General features: G+C 41.2%; 1 protein-coding gene across 1 annotated transcript in view; it reads left to right on the top strand.

Moving 5' to 3' along the window:
- Positions 1-15,221, top strand: part of grm8b (glutamate receptor, metabotropic 8b) — a 217,947-nt gene that overhangs the window by 196,552 nt on the left and 6,174 nt on the right. The window contains exons 8-9 of the mRNA XM_042296001.1: positions 3,494-3,633; positions 3,965-4,900. Coding sequence (XP_042151935.1) covers positions 3,494-3,633; positions 3,965-4,900 — 1,076 coding nt within the window. The remainder of the gene's footprint in view (positions 1-3,493; positions 3,634-3,964; positions 4,901-15,221) is intronic.

The following is a 15,221-nucleotide window of genomic DNA, read 5'->3' on the forward strand; positions in this document are numbered from 1 at the left end:
ATTGGAGTGCAGAACGGTTAAGAATGAGCATTAATGTTGTTGTTTTTGACCGAGTCAGAGCAGAGGTATTGTCAGACTGGCCCGTCATCGTTTAAATCTAGGTGGTTCCATTCTGTAGCATCACTTGAACCTACGTGACAAAAGTATAGATGAACAACAGATATGACAGTAAGCTACTTGTTGCTGGTTTATCAGTCAGCTAAATGTCTACTCTAAGTTGATGAATAAGGTATACAGTGGCTTCAGAAAGCATTCACACCCATTGTTATGTTACTGCCTGTATTTCAAATGGATTCCATTTAGATTTTGTGTCACTAAACTACACACAATACCCCATAATGTAAAAGTGGAATTATGTTTACATACATTTTTACATATGAATAAAAAATGAAAAGCTGAAATTGAGTCAAGTATTCAACCCTTTTGTTACAGTGATCCTAACTAAGTTCAGGATTTTTTTCTCGCAAGTCACATAATAAATTGCATGGACTCACTCTGTGTGCAATAATAGTGTAAACATGATTTTTGAATGACTACCTCATCTCTGTACCCCACACATACAATTATTTTTAAGGTCCTCAGTCGAGCAGTGTATTTCAAACACCGATTCATCCACAAAGACCAGGGAGATTTTTCAATGCCTCGCAAAGAAGGGCACCTATTGGTAGGCAAATAAAAAAGCAGACATTGAATATCTCTTTGAGCATGGTGAAGTTATTAAATTAACTTTGGATTGTGTATCAATACACTCAGTCACTACATAGATACAGGCGTCCTTCCTAACTCAGTTGCCGGGGAGGAAGGAAACCGCATAGGGATTTCACCATGAGGCCAATGGTGACTTTAAAACAGTTACAGAGTTTAATGACTGTGATAAGAAAAAAACTGAGGATGGATCAACAACATTGTAGTTACTCCACAATACTAACCTAAACGACAGAGTGAAAAGAAGGACGCCAGTACAGAATACAAATATTTCAAAACATGCATCCTGTTTCAATAAGGCACTAAAGTCAAATTGCAAAATAAATGTGTCAAAGAAATTAACTTTATGTCCAATACAAAGCATTATGTTTGGGGCAAATCCAGCAAAACATATCCCTAAGTATCACTCTTGGGGCGGCAGGTAGCTTAGTGGTTAGAGGGTTGGGCCAGTAACCAGAAGGTTGCTGCATCGAATCCCTGAGCTGAGAAGGTAAATATCTGTCGTTCTGCCCCTGAGCAAGGCAGTTAACCCCCTGTTCCCTCGGAGCCAAAGATGTGGATGTCGATTAAGGCAGCCCCCCACACCTCTCTATTTCAGAGGGGTTGGGATAAATGCAGAAGATATATTCAGTTGGACAACTGACTAGGTATCTCCCTTTCATATTTTCACACATGGTGGTGGCTGCATCATGTTATGGGTATGCTTTTCATCATAGGGAGATTTTTGGGATAAAAAGAAACAGAATAGAGCCAAGCACAGGCAAAATCTAAGAGGAAAACCTGGTTCAGTCCCCTTTTTAACAGACACTGGTAGACAAATTCACCGTTCAGCTATTAGAGGCTTCTAAGGGGAGGACAGCTAATAGTAATGGCTGGAACAGAGCGGATGGAATGGCATCAAACCATGTGATTTATGTTTTTGATACCATTCTACCTATTCCTCTCCAGCCATGACCACGAGCCCATCCTCTCCAATAAGGTGTGACCAACCTCCTGTGCTTTCAGCAAGACAAAAACCTAAAACAGTTTGCTTACAATGTTCCTGAGTGGCCTAGTTACAATTCTGAATGAAATCTGCTTGAAAATCTATAGCAAGACTTGAAAATTACTGTCTAGTAATGATCAAAACCAACTGGACAGAGCTTGAATTTTTAAAAGAATAATGTGCAAATATTGTACAATCCAGGAATGCAAAGCTCACAGACTTTCCCAGAAAGACACACAGCTGTAATCTCTGCCAACAATGATTCTAACATGTATTGACTCAGTGGGTTGAATACTTATCTTATCAAGCTATATGAGTGTTTCATTTTTCATAAATGTTTTACATGTGTCAGAATTTATTTTCCAAAATGTTAGAATTTTTCTTCCATTTTGACATTACTTTGAGTGTTTTGTGTAGATCGTCGACAATCCCTCATGAATTTTCTAACCTTCATTAGTCATTAAAATACAAATGAAAATGTACAAATCTCATCTAGTGATCTTTATCATAACATTTATTTATTTTAAATGATGTGCCAACTTGAAAGTTGCACCAAAATACATGAGGATATCTTCAGACTGGAGGATTTCCTCCTGTGCCTAATTAAGACTTCTGTGTATTGCAGTGAGATGCAGATAGATGTGCTGTGTATGTCCAAACAGTCAGACCTATTCTTCCTGTTTCGTTTGCAGCTCTCTGCCAAGCCGCCGCACAAAGGCAAGAGGGTGATAGGTGCGCACAGTGGGAAAGTGCGTCAATGGATTAATTTATCACTGACAGACACAGGAAGCATAATGTGGTTGTGGGTGGTGTTTTGGAGAGTCAGATCTCTTTATCTGATACTTCAGGCCCAATCCTCTCAACTTCTCTGCAGAAAATGTAATAATATATGGTTCTCTTGAGATGTATATTTTTAATAATGCTCTCCACTTCCTTCCTGACTGTGTTGGATTTTGCAAGTTTTAAGGACACGAGGTGGTACATGAGCAGTGTTACTGTAGGCAGGTCATCTGGGAGACAAGATAGCTACCTGAAAGGAATTTGGAACTTTGGCAGTGTAGATTGTAGTCAATAGTGACGGCTAAACCATTTTTCTTGGCTGTATCTGTGACAGGTACACTGAAAAACAATCTCGAGAGAGCCTTGACTATAACAATGGCAATGTATTCTCCATCTTTTTTTCTATTTAAATACCATAACCATGGGTAAAGAAATGAAGCAGAGGATTTAGCATCTTGTAAACACTAAAGCTTTGTTATGTTGTGATAACACAAACAGCCAAGTTCATTGTTTCAGTCATATTTTCTCTAAATGTATGTACATTTTTCAGTAATGTTAAAAGGCCCAATGCAGCCGATTTTATATCAATATCAAAACATTTCTTGGTAACAATGAAGTACCTTACTGTAATAGTTTCCCATTAATATTGACACGTTTTTTTTGCAAAAACAATATTTCTCAAGCAGAATTTTGCAAGGACTGTTTAGGAGTGGTCTGAGTGGGGAGGGGAAAACTTAAAACTAGCTGTTATTGGCAGAGAGATTTGGAACTCTCTTTGTTATTGGTCTATTAACCAATTTACCGCCTGGTGATGTCATCAGACAATCCGAAACTACCGCCCATGCAAAACTGCTGAATAGAAGGTCCTGTGTATATTGTATTTTCAACCAGCATCTATCAGGAAATAACACTGATCACATTTCTTCACACTTCATCAGTGTTAGTTTCATCACCTATTGTACAATATGATACAAAACACAGGAAAAACAGAATTTTGACTGCAGTGGGCTTCCTGTTTTATAGGAAGTGCTGGGACTCCTGTCACATTTAATGAGAATGGCGATGCTCCAGGACGCTATGACATCTTTCAGTACCAGATCAACAACAGATCAACAGCAGAGTACAAGGTCATCGGCCACTGGACCGACCAGCTATACCTAAATGTAAGGATGATTGCCGTTACTCCACTTTCCTTCAATGTTATGTTACTGCTTTGTCTCTGCCTAATGTTATTGTATCCGAGTCTTAAGAATGTTGTTAAAAATAACATTCACTTCCATGGGGACACATTTTCTCCAATATCTGTAAAAAAAACTGTCATATACAATTAATTTAACTAATTTGCCACTATTGAAAGAGAGAGATTTGACTTAATTTAATGAGGATGATGATGACGACAATGATGATGTTGATAAATTAAGTCAATGTTATTGAGTCATCTTCTTTTAGTTCTTGCCCATTTTTAAGATCAGTGTCATATTCTGCCCACCTCAGATGGATGCCATGCAGTGGACCAGTGGAGACCCCTCTGTGCCCGCCTCTGTGTGCAGCCTGCCCTGCAAGATGGGCGAGAGAAAGAAGGTGGTGAAGGGAGTACCATGTTGCTGGCACTGCGAGCGCTGTGAGGGCTACCACTTCCAGGCCAGTGAGTTCATGTGTGAGCTGTGCCCGTATGAGCAACGCCCTGACCAGAACCACACCGGGTGCCAACCTATCCCCATCATCAAGCTGGAGTGGCACTCTCCCTGGGCAGTGTTGCCAGTATTTATCTCTGTCCTGGGCATTCTGGCTACCACCTTCGTTATTGTCACCTTTGTGCGTTACCATGACACACCCATTGTCCGAGCCTCGGGCCGGGAGATGAGCTATGTTTTGCTCACAGGTATCTTCCTGTGCTATGCTATCACCTTCCCCATGATCGCAGCCCCTGACGTTGCCGTTTGCTCCTTTAGGCGCATTTTCCTGGGCCTGGGGATGTGCTTCAGCTATGCAGCTTTGCTTACCAAAACCAACCGCATCCACCGCATCTTCGAGCAGGGCAAGAAGGCTGTGACGCCACCTCGGTTCATCTCCCCGGCCTCCCAGCTGGTCATCACCTTCAGCCTGATCTCAGTTCAGTTAATGGGCGTGTTTGTGTGGTTCGCCACCGACCCACCACACACGGTAGTGGATTATGGTGAGCAGCGCACGCAGGACCCTGAGAACGCCCGCGGGGTGCTCAAGTGTGACATCTCAGACCTCTCACTCATCTGCTCGCTTGGATACAGTATCCTGTTGATGGTCACATGTACTGTTTATGCCATCAAGACCAGGGGAGTGCCAGAGACCTTCAACGAGGCCAAGCCTATTGGATTTACTATGTACACTACCTGCATTATTTGGTTAGCATTTATACCCATCTTCTTTGGAACGGCACAGTCGGCAGAAAGGGTGAGTCTGTTTTGATTGTGTTTTGTATTTAATACACCTACGTGTCCGGAGCCTGCTGGTTTTCTGTTCTACCTGATAATGAATTGCACCCACTTGGTGTCCCAGGTCTAAAACAGTCCAAAGATTAGAGGGGAAGGATGAGAAAAGCAGTGGAACTGGCTTCAAGGTCCAGATTTGAATTTGAGGGGTCTACAGTGTAATTGTGAGTAATCTATTGTGTGGAATTGGCTAATATGCTGTGAATCTCAGAGGCTCTTTGGTGATAAGAGTTGGTAGAAAATGGAAAGAGTCTGTGGTCTGTGTCGTGTTCTCACTTTTAAGGTCAGTAATTATTTTGACCCCTAGAGTTGACTAACCACTCAATTTAATTAACTGCCCTCACTTTCATTCTCTGCACTGACTGTTGGTCATGTAATGACATGTGTAATTCAATTGCTAATGATATGGTTGTTCTGGACTATTTTTACAATTAGAACGCTGCATATGATTTGCGGGGAAGTGCGTCGGCTATCAGTCACACTTGGGAAGAATGGTATCTGTAAATAAGCTGAGGAACGTCTCCCTCAATCTTCATATTGCTTATTTTGTCATTGCATAGATGAGTTGGTTGTTTAGCAACAAAACTGACGTATGCGCAACTAGGGGGCAAAACAGACAGGGTTGGCTTAGATAGTTGACAACATGTAAACTATATTTTGTCTCCAATGTTTATTGAAAACATAAATACATTTGCATAATGAGCACTTGTTGTCTCTCAAGTACATCGTTACAGTTGTTGGTAAACTACTTCAAATTTTTGTCATATTAGCATAGACGTGACATCAGCCAAAACACCTCAAAACAAGACATGGTATCAAAAACAAGATAAAACTAGTTGAAACGAGCCACCTATGATTCCCCACATGGCAGCAGCTTGTCATTGATGCCAGCTGTCTGGCCATCCAGAATCAAACAACACGGACTTCTGCCCCATTGAAGCCTGCTCATCGTTTTCGTGACGTTGTCAGCTAACCCATCTATAGTATTAGGCCTATAATGCACATTGTCAGTCAGTGTCATGCCACACATCACGACCTAGCAAATCCCATGGCAATACTTTCAATTGGTTCAAATTCTACAGTAAACGGGACAATTTCATATGATTTCAAAGGTTACTGTAGATGGGCTGCTAGATGGATGATTTCAAAGGCTACCATAGATAGGCTGCTAGATGGATGATTTCAAAGGCTATCGTAGATAGGTTGCTGGATATAGGTTGCTAGATGGATGATTTTAAAGAGGGATTTTTCCATTGAAGTTTTCTACTGAAAGCTGCGTCAGTCTTTTAAATTGAGGAGCTGAGTGAAGAAAGACTTTGCTTTCTTCCCCACTATTTTTGGGCCAGATCTCATTAGCACAGTTTTCTTGTGAGTTCAGGAAACTGTTGTGAGTTTCTTGTGAAGTTCTGTCACATTGTTACAGTTTTTTGGATGTCTTGAAACAATGGTTGGTCTGCAACAATTAAGGCGTTACTAATGATCAACACAGAAACCATGACAGCATAGCATATTTGGTTGTTTTTATATAGCCTCCAATGCATTCAGTGTAAACCTCTTTATGGATCCACATTAAAACAGTGGAACACTTGGAACATTTCACCCAGGCTTTGAGTAGCAGCAGATGTAGCCAGGCCTTTCAAAGCTGAATATTGGCTTACTTAGGTCACAAATATTGCAAACTATAGTTGCATTGTTGAAGGTCTTAACTAGCCAAGCCATACACAGTCCTAATAAATGAATGTAATGCTGTTCCAATTTCATGTAAGAAAACAAATGGTTTAGAATCATTACTATTCAATGTTAAGCTTATTATAGACTACCCCATGGGAGCAACTTATTGGGGACCAAATAAATAATAAAAACAAGTTATTATTTTTGAAGTCTCTTAAGTGTACCCATAACTGTTTTCCTAGATGGTGATTCTACCTCATTATTTTGTATCTTTATTAGTTGAGCATGTTGCAGTCTGTAGGGAGCGAGGTACAGTAGTAGACCAAAGTGCCTATGGTGCCTGTGGTATTCTGTTGTCTTCCAAAAATCCCACATGAGTTTAAGAGTATTGAGATATTGATGAGATATGGACCCTATTGACCATCATGTCACACAACCGATTCAAGTAATTGGACATGACACTGTTAGTGATAAGGTTTTGAGCACTGCCTGAAATTGTAGAATTGCAGGTGACTCTTGGTTATCAGTTTCTCAGTGTGGCTTTCTGGGCAAAGTGGTAAGAAGAGGGGAGTTGCTGGCAATGCAGGTGAGAGCCATATTAATCTTTAATAAGATAATAAAGATTGCATACTCTAGCTAATAAAGTATTAGTTCAAGGACAGCTCGTCTTCTAAACCTTTAATGGTTGAAACATGATTTGGACTCTGTAAAACGTTCTGCTAGTATAATACAGAATGGTTGAACTAATAGTGTTGTGAATCACAGACTCAGATTTGCGAAGAACCTTATTCCACAAGTAACATATGTAGTCTATCAAAGAACCTTATTCCACAAGTAACATATTCATGTATTCTATCAAAGAACCTTATAACACAGGTAACATATTCATGTATTCTATCAAAGAGCCTTATAACACAGGTAACATATTCATGTAGTCTATCAAAGAGCCTTATAACACAGGTAACATATTCATGTATTCTATGAAATTAAGCTAGTAATATATAATATATACAGGGAATTGTGTCTACCCTGTTATTTACAGAGCCTGGGTTGTTTACAGCGGCTGGGTTGTTTACAGAGGCTGGGTTGTTTACAGGGGCTGGGTTGTTTACAGGGGCTGGGTTGTTTACAGAGGCTGGGTTGTTTACAGGGGCTGGGTTGTTTACAGAGGCTGGGTTGTTTACAGGGGCTGGGTTGTTTACAGGGGCTGGGTTGTTTACAGAGGCTGGGTTGTTTACAGAGGCTGGGTTGTTTACAGAGGCTGGGTTATTTACAGGGGCTGGGTTGTTTACAGAGGCTGGGTTGTTTACAGTGGCTGGGTTGTTTACAGGGGCTGGGTTGTTTACAGGGGCTGGGTTGTTTACAGGGGCTGGGTTGTTTACAGGGGCTGGGTTGTTTACAGAGGCTGGGTTGTTTACAGAGGATTGGGTTGTTTACAGCGGCTGGGTTGTTTACAGGGGCTGGGTTGTTTACAGCTGGGTTGTTTACAGAGGCTGGGTTGTTTACAGGGGCTGGGTTGTTTACAGAGGCTGGGTTGTTTACAGGGGCTGGGTTGTTTACAGAGCCTGGGTTGTTTACAGGGGCTGGGTTGTTTACAGAGGCTGGGTTGTTTACAGAGCCTGGGTTGTTTACAGCAGCTGGGTTGTTTACAGGGGCTGGGTTGTTTACAGGGGCTGGGTTGTTTACAGGGGCTGGGTTGTTTACAGAGGCTGGGTTGTTTACAGGGGCTGGGTTGTTTACAGAAACTGGGTTGTTTACAGGGGCTGGGTTGTTTACAGGGGCTGGGTTGTTTACAGAGACTGGGTTGTTTACAGGGGCTGGGTTGTTTACAGAGGCTGGGTTGTTTACAGAGGCTGGGTTGTTTACAGAGACTGGGTTGTTTACAGAGACTGGGTTGTTTACAGGGGTTGGGTTGTTTACAGGGGCTGGGTTGTTTACATCGGCTGGGTTGTTTACAGAGGCTGGGTTGTTTAAGGAGGCTGGGTTGTTTAAGGAGGCTGGGTTGTTTACAGTGGCTGGGTTGTTTACAGAGGCTGGGTTGTTTACAGCGGCTAGAGGCTGGGTTATTTACAGCGGCTGGGTTGTTTAAGGAGTCTGGGTTGTTTAAGGAGTCTGGGTTGTTTAAGGAGGCTGGGTTGTTTACAGAGGCTGGGTTATTTACAGCGGCTGGGTTGTTTACAGCGGCTGGGTTGTTTACAGCGGCTGGGTTGTTTACAGAGGCTGGGTTTTTACAGCGGCTGGGTTATTTACAGCGGCTGGGTTGTTTACAGCGGCTGGGTTGTTTACAGCGTCTGGGTTGTTTACAGCGGCTGGGTTGTTTACAGAGGCTGGGTTGTTTACAGGGGCTGGGTTATTTACAGAGGCTGGGTTGTTTACAGCGGCTGGGTTATTTCTAGCGGCTGTTTTTTTTTTTTTTTACAGAGGCTGGGTTATTTACAGAGGCTGGGTTGTTTACAGCGGCTGGGTTATTTCTAGCGGCTGGGTTTTTTACAGGGGCTGGGTTATTTCTAGCAGCTGGGTTTTTACAGAGGCTGGGTTGTTTTACAGAGGCTGGGTTATTTCAAGCGGCTGGGTTTTTTACAGAGGCTGGGTTGTTTACAGCATCTGGGTTGTTTACATAGGCTGGGTTATTTACAGCGGCTGGGTTGTTTACAGAGGCTGGGTTATTTACAGAGGCTGGGTTATTTACAGAGGTTACAGAGGCTGATCTTTGATGATTCTTTTTTGTATTATTTGATATGTAATATGTTGTGTCTGCTTAGCCCTGAAGAAAGAAACACAGCCGTGGCTAAAGGTATTGACTTCTCTGTCACCCCTTCTTTAGGGATAGATATACCAATCCCACTTCTACAGTACCTAGTGTAAACATATGCTAATAGAATGAATGATACAGTGCATAAACCTATAGGATCACAAAATCTGTTAAGCGGAACAACACAGGGGAACCCAAGAGCAGACTCAGATGAGGAAACAGTGATGAATGAAACAAAATATGTATTGTAGTACAGAGCGATATGGAGTGCAGATCCGGGGGAGCTCGGATGAGTTGCAGAAAAACCAGATGTGGAGACCGAGGTTGGAGTTGGCTGAGTAGAACAGGGTAAATAGGTCCTGAGGGGAATCCAAGGTAGTAGCGGTGAGTAAAATCCAGAGCAAGGTAGTTGGGTGGTGAGATGTGGAACAGGAGACAGATGCCAGAGACAGAGCAATAACTGCAATGAGAGGATAAACGGTGTCAGGCAAGGAAACAGGCACAGCAGAGTAACAGGATCTTGAGCAGTAATAAATGTCTAGAATCATGAACTGACTGAGCAGAGATTACAATCCGGCAGGGTGGAAGTGGTATTTGTAGAGGTCTTGATTATGGAACAAGTTGCAGCTGGTAGGGATGTGCTCTGACTCCAGCACACCTGTCTCCAACCACACAATCACAAAGAGAGGGAGAGGGAGAGAGAGAGAGTGTACATGGGGAGTAACTGCAGGTCAAGAAGACACCGGATGAACACCAGAGGGCGTAGCAGGAGCAGATGTGACAAAATCAGTGAATGACTGGAATTCTGCTGTGTCAAGAATAATTCCCAATTCAATTCCAAGTTTCCTTATGAATGAAATATCACCCCTCCTGAAACTTTGTTTAATTACTAGCATCTTGCACGTCCTCACTGTAGCACTGAACATGATGTATAAAACTCACCACCTATTAATAGATTGATGGTTGATGATTTTGCCTTACGACAGAAAAGCTCTCTAGGTCTTAAACAGTGTAGAATACCACCTTATTAATCTTTAGAGAATGAACGAGCCTCACTGGCCATTGAAAAATCACCTCTACAGAAATCACTTTTTTAGAGGACTGCTAAACACCACATATCAATCTCTATATTTGTGGAATTGGAAAAAAGGGGAAACAAAGCATAATAGCCTATTCATATTTCAGAAAATCAATGCAACTTAACTTGCACTGTCCCAAGAGTTGCACTGTCTAGGGTTCCCGAGTGGGTCAGTGGTCTAAGTCACTACATCTCAATGCAAGAGGTGTCACCACAGACCCTGGTTCAAATCCAGACTGAATCACATCTGGCTGTGAATGGGAGACCCATAGGGTGGCACACAATTGGCCCAATGTCATCTGGGTTTGGCCTGGGTAGGCAGTCATTGTAAATAAGAATTTGTTCTTAACTGACTTGCCTAGTTAAATAAAAGTTCAATAAAAAGTGACACCCTATTGTTCTCCAGCAGTCACAACAGATAAATCCAATCCCCATTGTGATTTACTGACACACATAGTTAAATGTCCATAGAGAACACCAGTATGATTGGTGTCCCTGGAAAAAATATAAAATAATGCTTATATAGCACACGACCATCACTGATTAACAGTCTTTCCCATTGATCAGATCAAGCTGGATAAATGCCCCAGCTTGTCATTTTAGAGACAGACGCTTGTCACTTCAACTCTCATCACAAAGGTGTTGGGCGAGTGCACATTCCATGGCTGAGATTGCCCACATTCTACTAGTTGTCATGGTTGCACCCACTAATGTTTTTATGGTTGTACCCTATTGGTTGTTTATCCCTCAGATTAAAATACCCTGAAATGACTGGTAAAGCATTCTGGATTATAGATTTGCCCTCGGTGACGGGAACATTTTCTGTGAAATAGGTCAGCTAGAGGACTAGTAAATATGTTTTTACGGGATACGGGGTGTCGCCTTCAGCGACGGGAGACCAAGCCAATGTACAGGTCTCCCGGAGTGAAGAGGCTACAGAAAACATTGATCTTTTGAGCTTATGCTGTCGCTTTAATGTCAATATTCACATGTTGTAAGGGGTGCATTGCATTTATCGTGTGTATGACTAAGCCTAATATACAGTGCCTTGCGAAAGTATTCGGCCCCCTTGAACTTTGCGACCTTTTGCCACATTTCAGGCTTCAAACATAAAGATATAAAACTGTATTTTTTTGTGAAGAATCAACAACAAGTGGGACACAATCATGAAGTGGAACGACATTTATTGGATATTTCAAACTTTTTTAACAAATCAAAAACTGAATAATTGGGCGTGCAAAATTATTTTGCAGTTACTTTGTTTCCTCATCCCAATTTACATAACATCATGACTTGGGTTCCTATCATAAGTAAGTTGTTATAAATGTCACCAGTGTGCAGAGATGACATTTCTAAAATCCTGTTTAGGTTCATGGCATACATGGACTAATTAGGTTATCCACTCCCCATAAATCCATTAGCCTACTCATCTTCGGCTTTCATAGTTTCATGCAGTAGCCTACTAGACTTCATCTCCATGCACTGTATGATTCAGTATAGGATAGTCCTCTGTTATTGAATCTGTAGTGTGAGGCAGCTTGAGGTACAAGTACACCACCTACCTGGACAGGACACTAGTCTGTCACAAGGGCTTAACCCCAATCCATTTGAGCGCCAGGCAGAGAGACATCGAGTCTTTGGTATGAATTTACATTATGCTGGGAAACTCTTCAAAGCCCTATAAAGTATAGCAAAATATGATTAGTTAATCAAAAGCTGTCATGTTTGGTATTAGTATGCCTTGTATTTTGTCTTGGAACCTGTGAAAAAGAGCTCTTCTCAGTGAAAACTGATATGTTCTCTGTCATGTGTCCAAAGGCAACCACTCTTTTCAGGGAATATAAAACTGGAGCTTAAATGATAGCTATGGATGGAGGCAATAGCCAAGTTGTTTCATATTGCCTTTCTTTCGACAAGTTCAAGGTGTATGAGAACGGGATATGCAGTGGACCGAAGCTAATCGCCACTTTCAGAGACTTTAGAAAAAGCTAGAAAAATAAGTTGATAGGAGTGAAAAGAGCAAAACAGCCGATATATTTGTGATAGCTTACACATATCATATCACATCACAGACCTGCTTGGCAGAATACTAAAAGTCAGTCAAGCTTTCTATAGAAAAGGTCAGATATGCTCTAAGAAAACACACCTGCTCCAAAAGCAAGCACATAAAACAGAGAACTATATCAACAGACTATCTGCTTTTTTCATCATCCCCAAACGAAACTAAGGGTGTAATCATAATGATACATAAGAAACTCAAAATCCCCATCCTTGGTAAAGGCGAAGACCAACAAGGCAGAATCACTTTCCTTAAATGTATCCATAATGCAAAGAAAATGGCCTTTATTAATGTGCCTGCTCCAAATTCATATGATCTTAAGTTTGTAGATGCTCTGAACAGCATATTGTTAGAATTAACTGAATTCCAACTGGTTATTGGGACAGATATGAATGCCATTCTGGGGACAAATCTAATAAGACCAGCTACAATCTACAGGAAACCAAGGTTCTCCAACATGTACTCTCTGATTACAACCTGATTGATGCTTGGTGAGCTCATAGCCCTAAAGCAAAAGAGTACACTTTCTATTCAAACCGGCACAAAACATTCTTCAGAATCGATTTTGTACTCTTATCTACTCCTTTATTTAATTTAATCAAGAACATAGAAATTCAGCATATGAATCTATCTGATCATCATGCTTATTACTGCCAGCTACATACTCTATATCATAATCTCCTTAAAGAGCCACAAGATGGCGCTTTAATATTTCCTTACAAAAAAAACATACTTTCTGTGAACAATTTGAAACGGAATTAAATGAATTCATAATGATTAACAACATTTTGACTGGAGCCAAATATGTCCTACCTAATGCCTCTCAAGACCACGATGGAGGGCTCCATCCTAATAGTTTCCCATTTTAAATATTTGCGAATAGATATATTTCCTTCCTTAAATTATACCATTGCCAGAAATGTTAACAGAACACTCAAATCAATTCAATCTGACCTCAGTAGATGCACTAATATCCCATTTGCTGAACAATTAATCAACTTGACTATTACATTGACACCCCCCTCCATTTGTTTTGTTTTGTAGACTGCTGCTACTCACTGTTTATAATCTATGCATAGTCACTTCACCCCTTCCTACATGTACAAATGACATCTAACCTGTACCCCCGCACACTGACTCAGTACCGGTACCTACTGTGTATAGCCTCGTTATTGTTATGTTGTTATGTTACTTTTTATAATTTTTTACTTTAGTTTATTTGGTAAATATTTTCTTAACTCTTCTTGAACTGCACTGTTGGTTAATAAGGGCTTGTATTCGGCACATGTGACAAATAGAGCTTGATTTGGAGATTTGGCATGGGTTCCCAGATCCTCAAAAGGTTCTACAGCTGCACCATCGAGAGCATCCTGACCGGTTGCATCACCGCCTGGTATGGCAACTGCTCTGCATCTGACTGTAAGGCGATACAGAGGGTAGTGCGTACAGCCCAGTACATCACTGGAGCCAAGCTTCCTGCCATCCAGGACCTATAGTATATAATAAGCAGTGTCAGAGGAAAGCCCTTAAAATTGTCAGAGACTCCAGTTTCTCTGCTACCGCACGGCAAGCGATACCGGAGTGCCAAGTCTTAGACCAAAAGGCTCCTTAACAGCTTCTATCCCCAAGCCATAAGACTGCTGAACAATTAATCAAATGGCCACCAGAATATTTACATTGACACCCCCCTCCATTTGTTTTGTACAATGCTGCTATTCGCTGTTTATTATCTATTCATAGTCACTTCACCCCTATATACATGTACAAATTACCTCAACTAACTTGTACCCCCGCACACTGACTTGGTACCGGTACCCCCTGTATATAGCCTCGTTATTGTTATGCTATTGTGTTACTTTTTATTTAATTTTGTGTATTTGGTAAATATTTTCTTAACTCTTCTCTTCTTCTCTTCTTCTTACTGTTGGTTAAGGGCTTGTAAGTAAGCACTTCACGGTAAGGTCTACACTTGTTGTATTCGGCGCATGTGACAAATTTGATTTGATTTGAAGGACTGTCCGAACGAAACTTTGAAATATATTTCCAGGCGCTAGCAATGCCTTGAGATCTGGAGGGCAGCCTTTTGCATCCCTCCCAATGGCACAAATGTGGAATCCATACAGTTGCCGATATCATGGACAGTAATGGTTTGAGAACATTCCAAGATTCCAAGACACATACACATTAAATTATCTGGGCTCCTGAAAGGCCTGATCTCTATAATATATAAACTTTTGAAAAGCTTATTCTGAGTTATCCATTAACAAAGTATGGTCCACAGGTCTAAGTGAATTTGAACATCCCTTTAACTGGAACAGAATATGTTTACAGACTTTATTTAACACCAAAAGAAAAGTTTTACGATTAAATTGGTCCCAACTGTTCACTGTGTCCCCAAAATCAGGTAGGCACATTCCTTCATATGATGTGGGAGTGCCCTGCAGTTAAATGCTTCTGGGAAAAAGTTACAAAGTTCATTTTGAAGTGCATGAATGTAAATATTCAATGTGTTGCATCAGGTATGTTACTTAATGATGGCTCCTTGAATCTCAATCCAAGACGATTACTACTGGCAGGCAACACCGCCGCACAAAAATATGTTGCTCTTAGATGGCAATCACCTCACTCTCTCCCAATTCGCCAATGGATAATAAAGGTTATAACATTCACATTATCTACAGTGAGAATGAATGGCGCTAGTCAAGGAACAATTTAGGTTTGGA

This window comes from Oncorhynchus tshawytscha, linkage group LG01 (genome assembly GCF_018296145.1).
Source record: "Oncorhynchus tshawytscha isolate Ot180627B linkage group LG01, Otsh_v2.0, whole genome shotgun sequence".
In the NCBI taxonomy this organism is placed as follows: domain Eukaryota; kingdom Metazoa; phylum Chordata; class Actinopteri; order Salmoniformes; family Salmonidae; genus Oncorhynchus; species Oncorhynchus tshawytscha.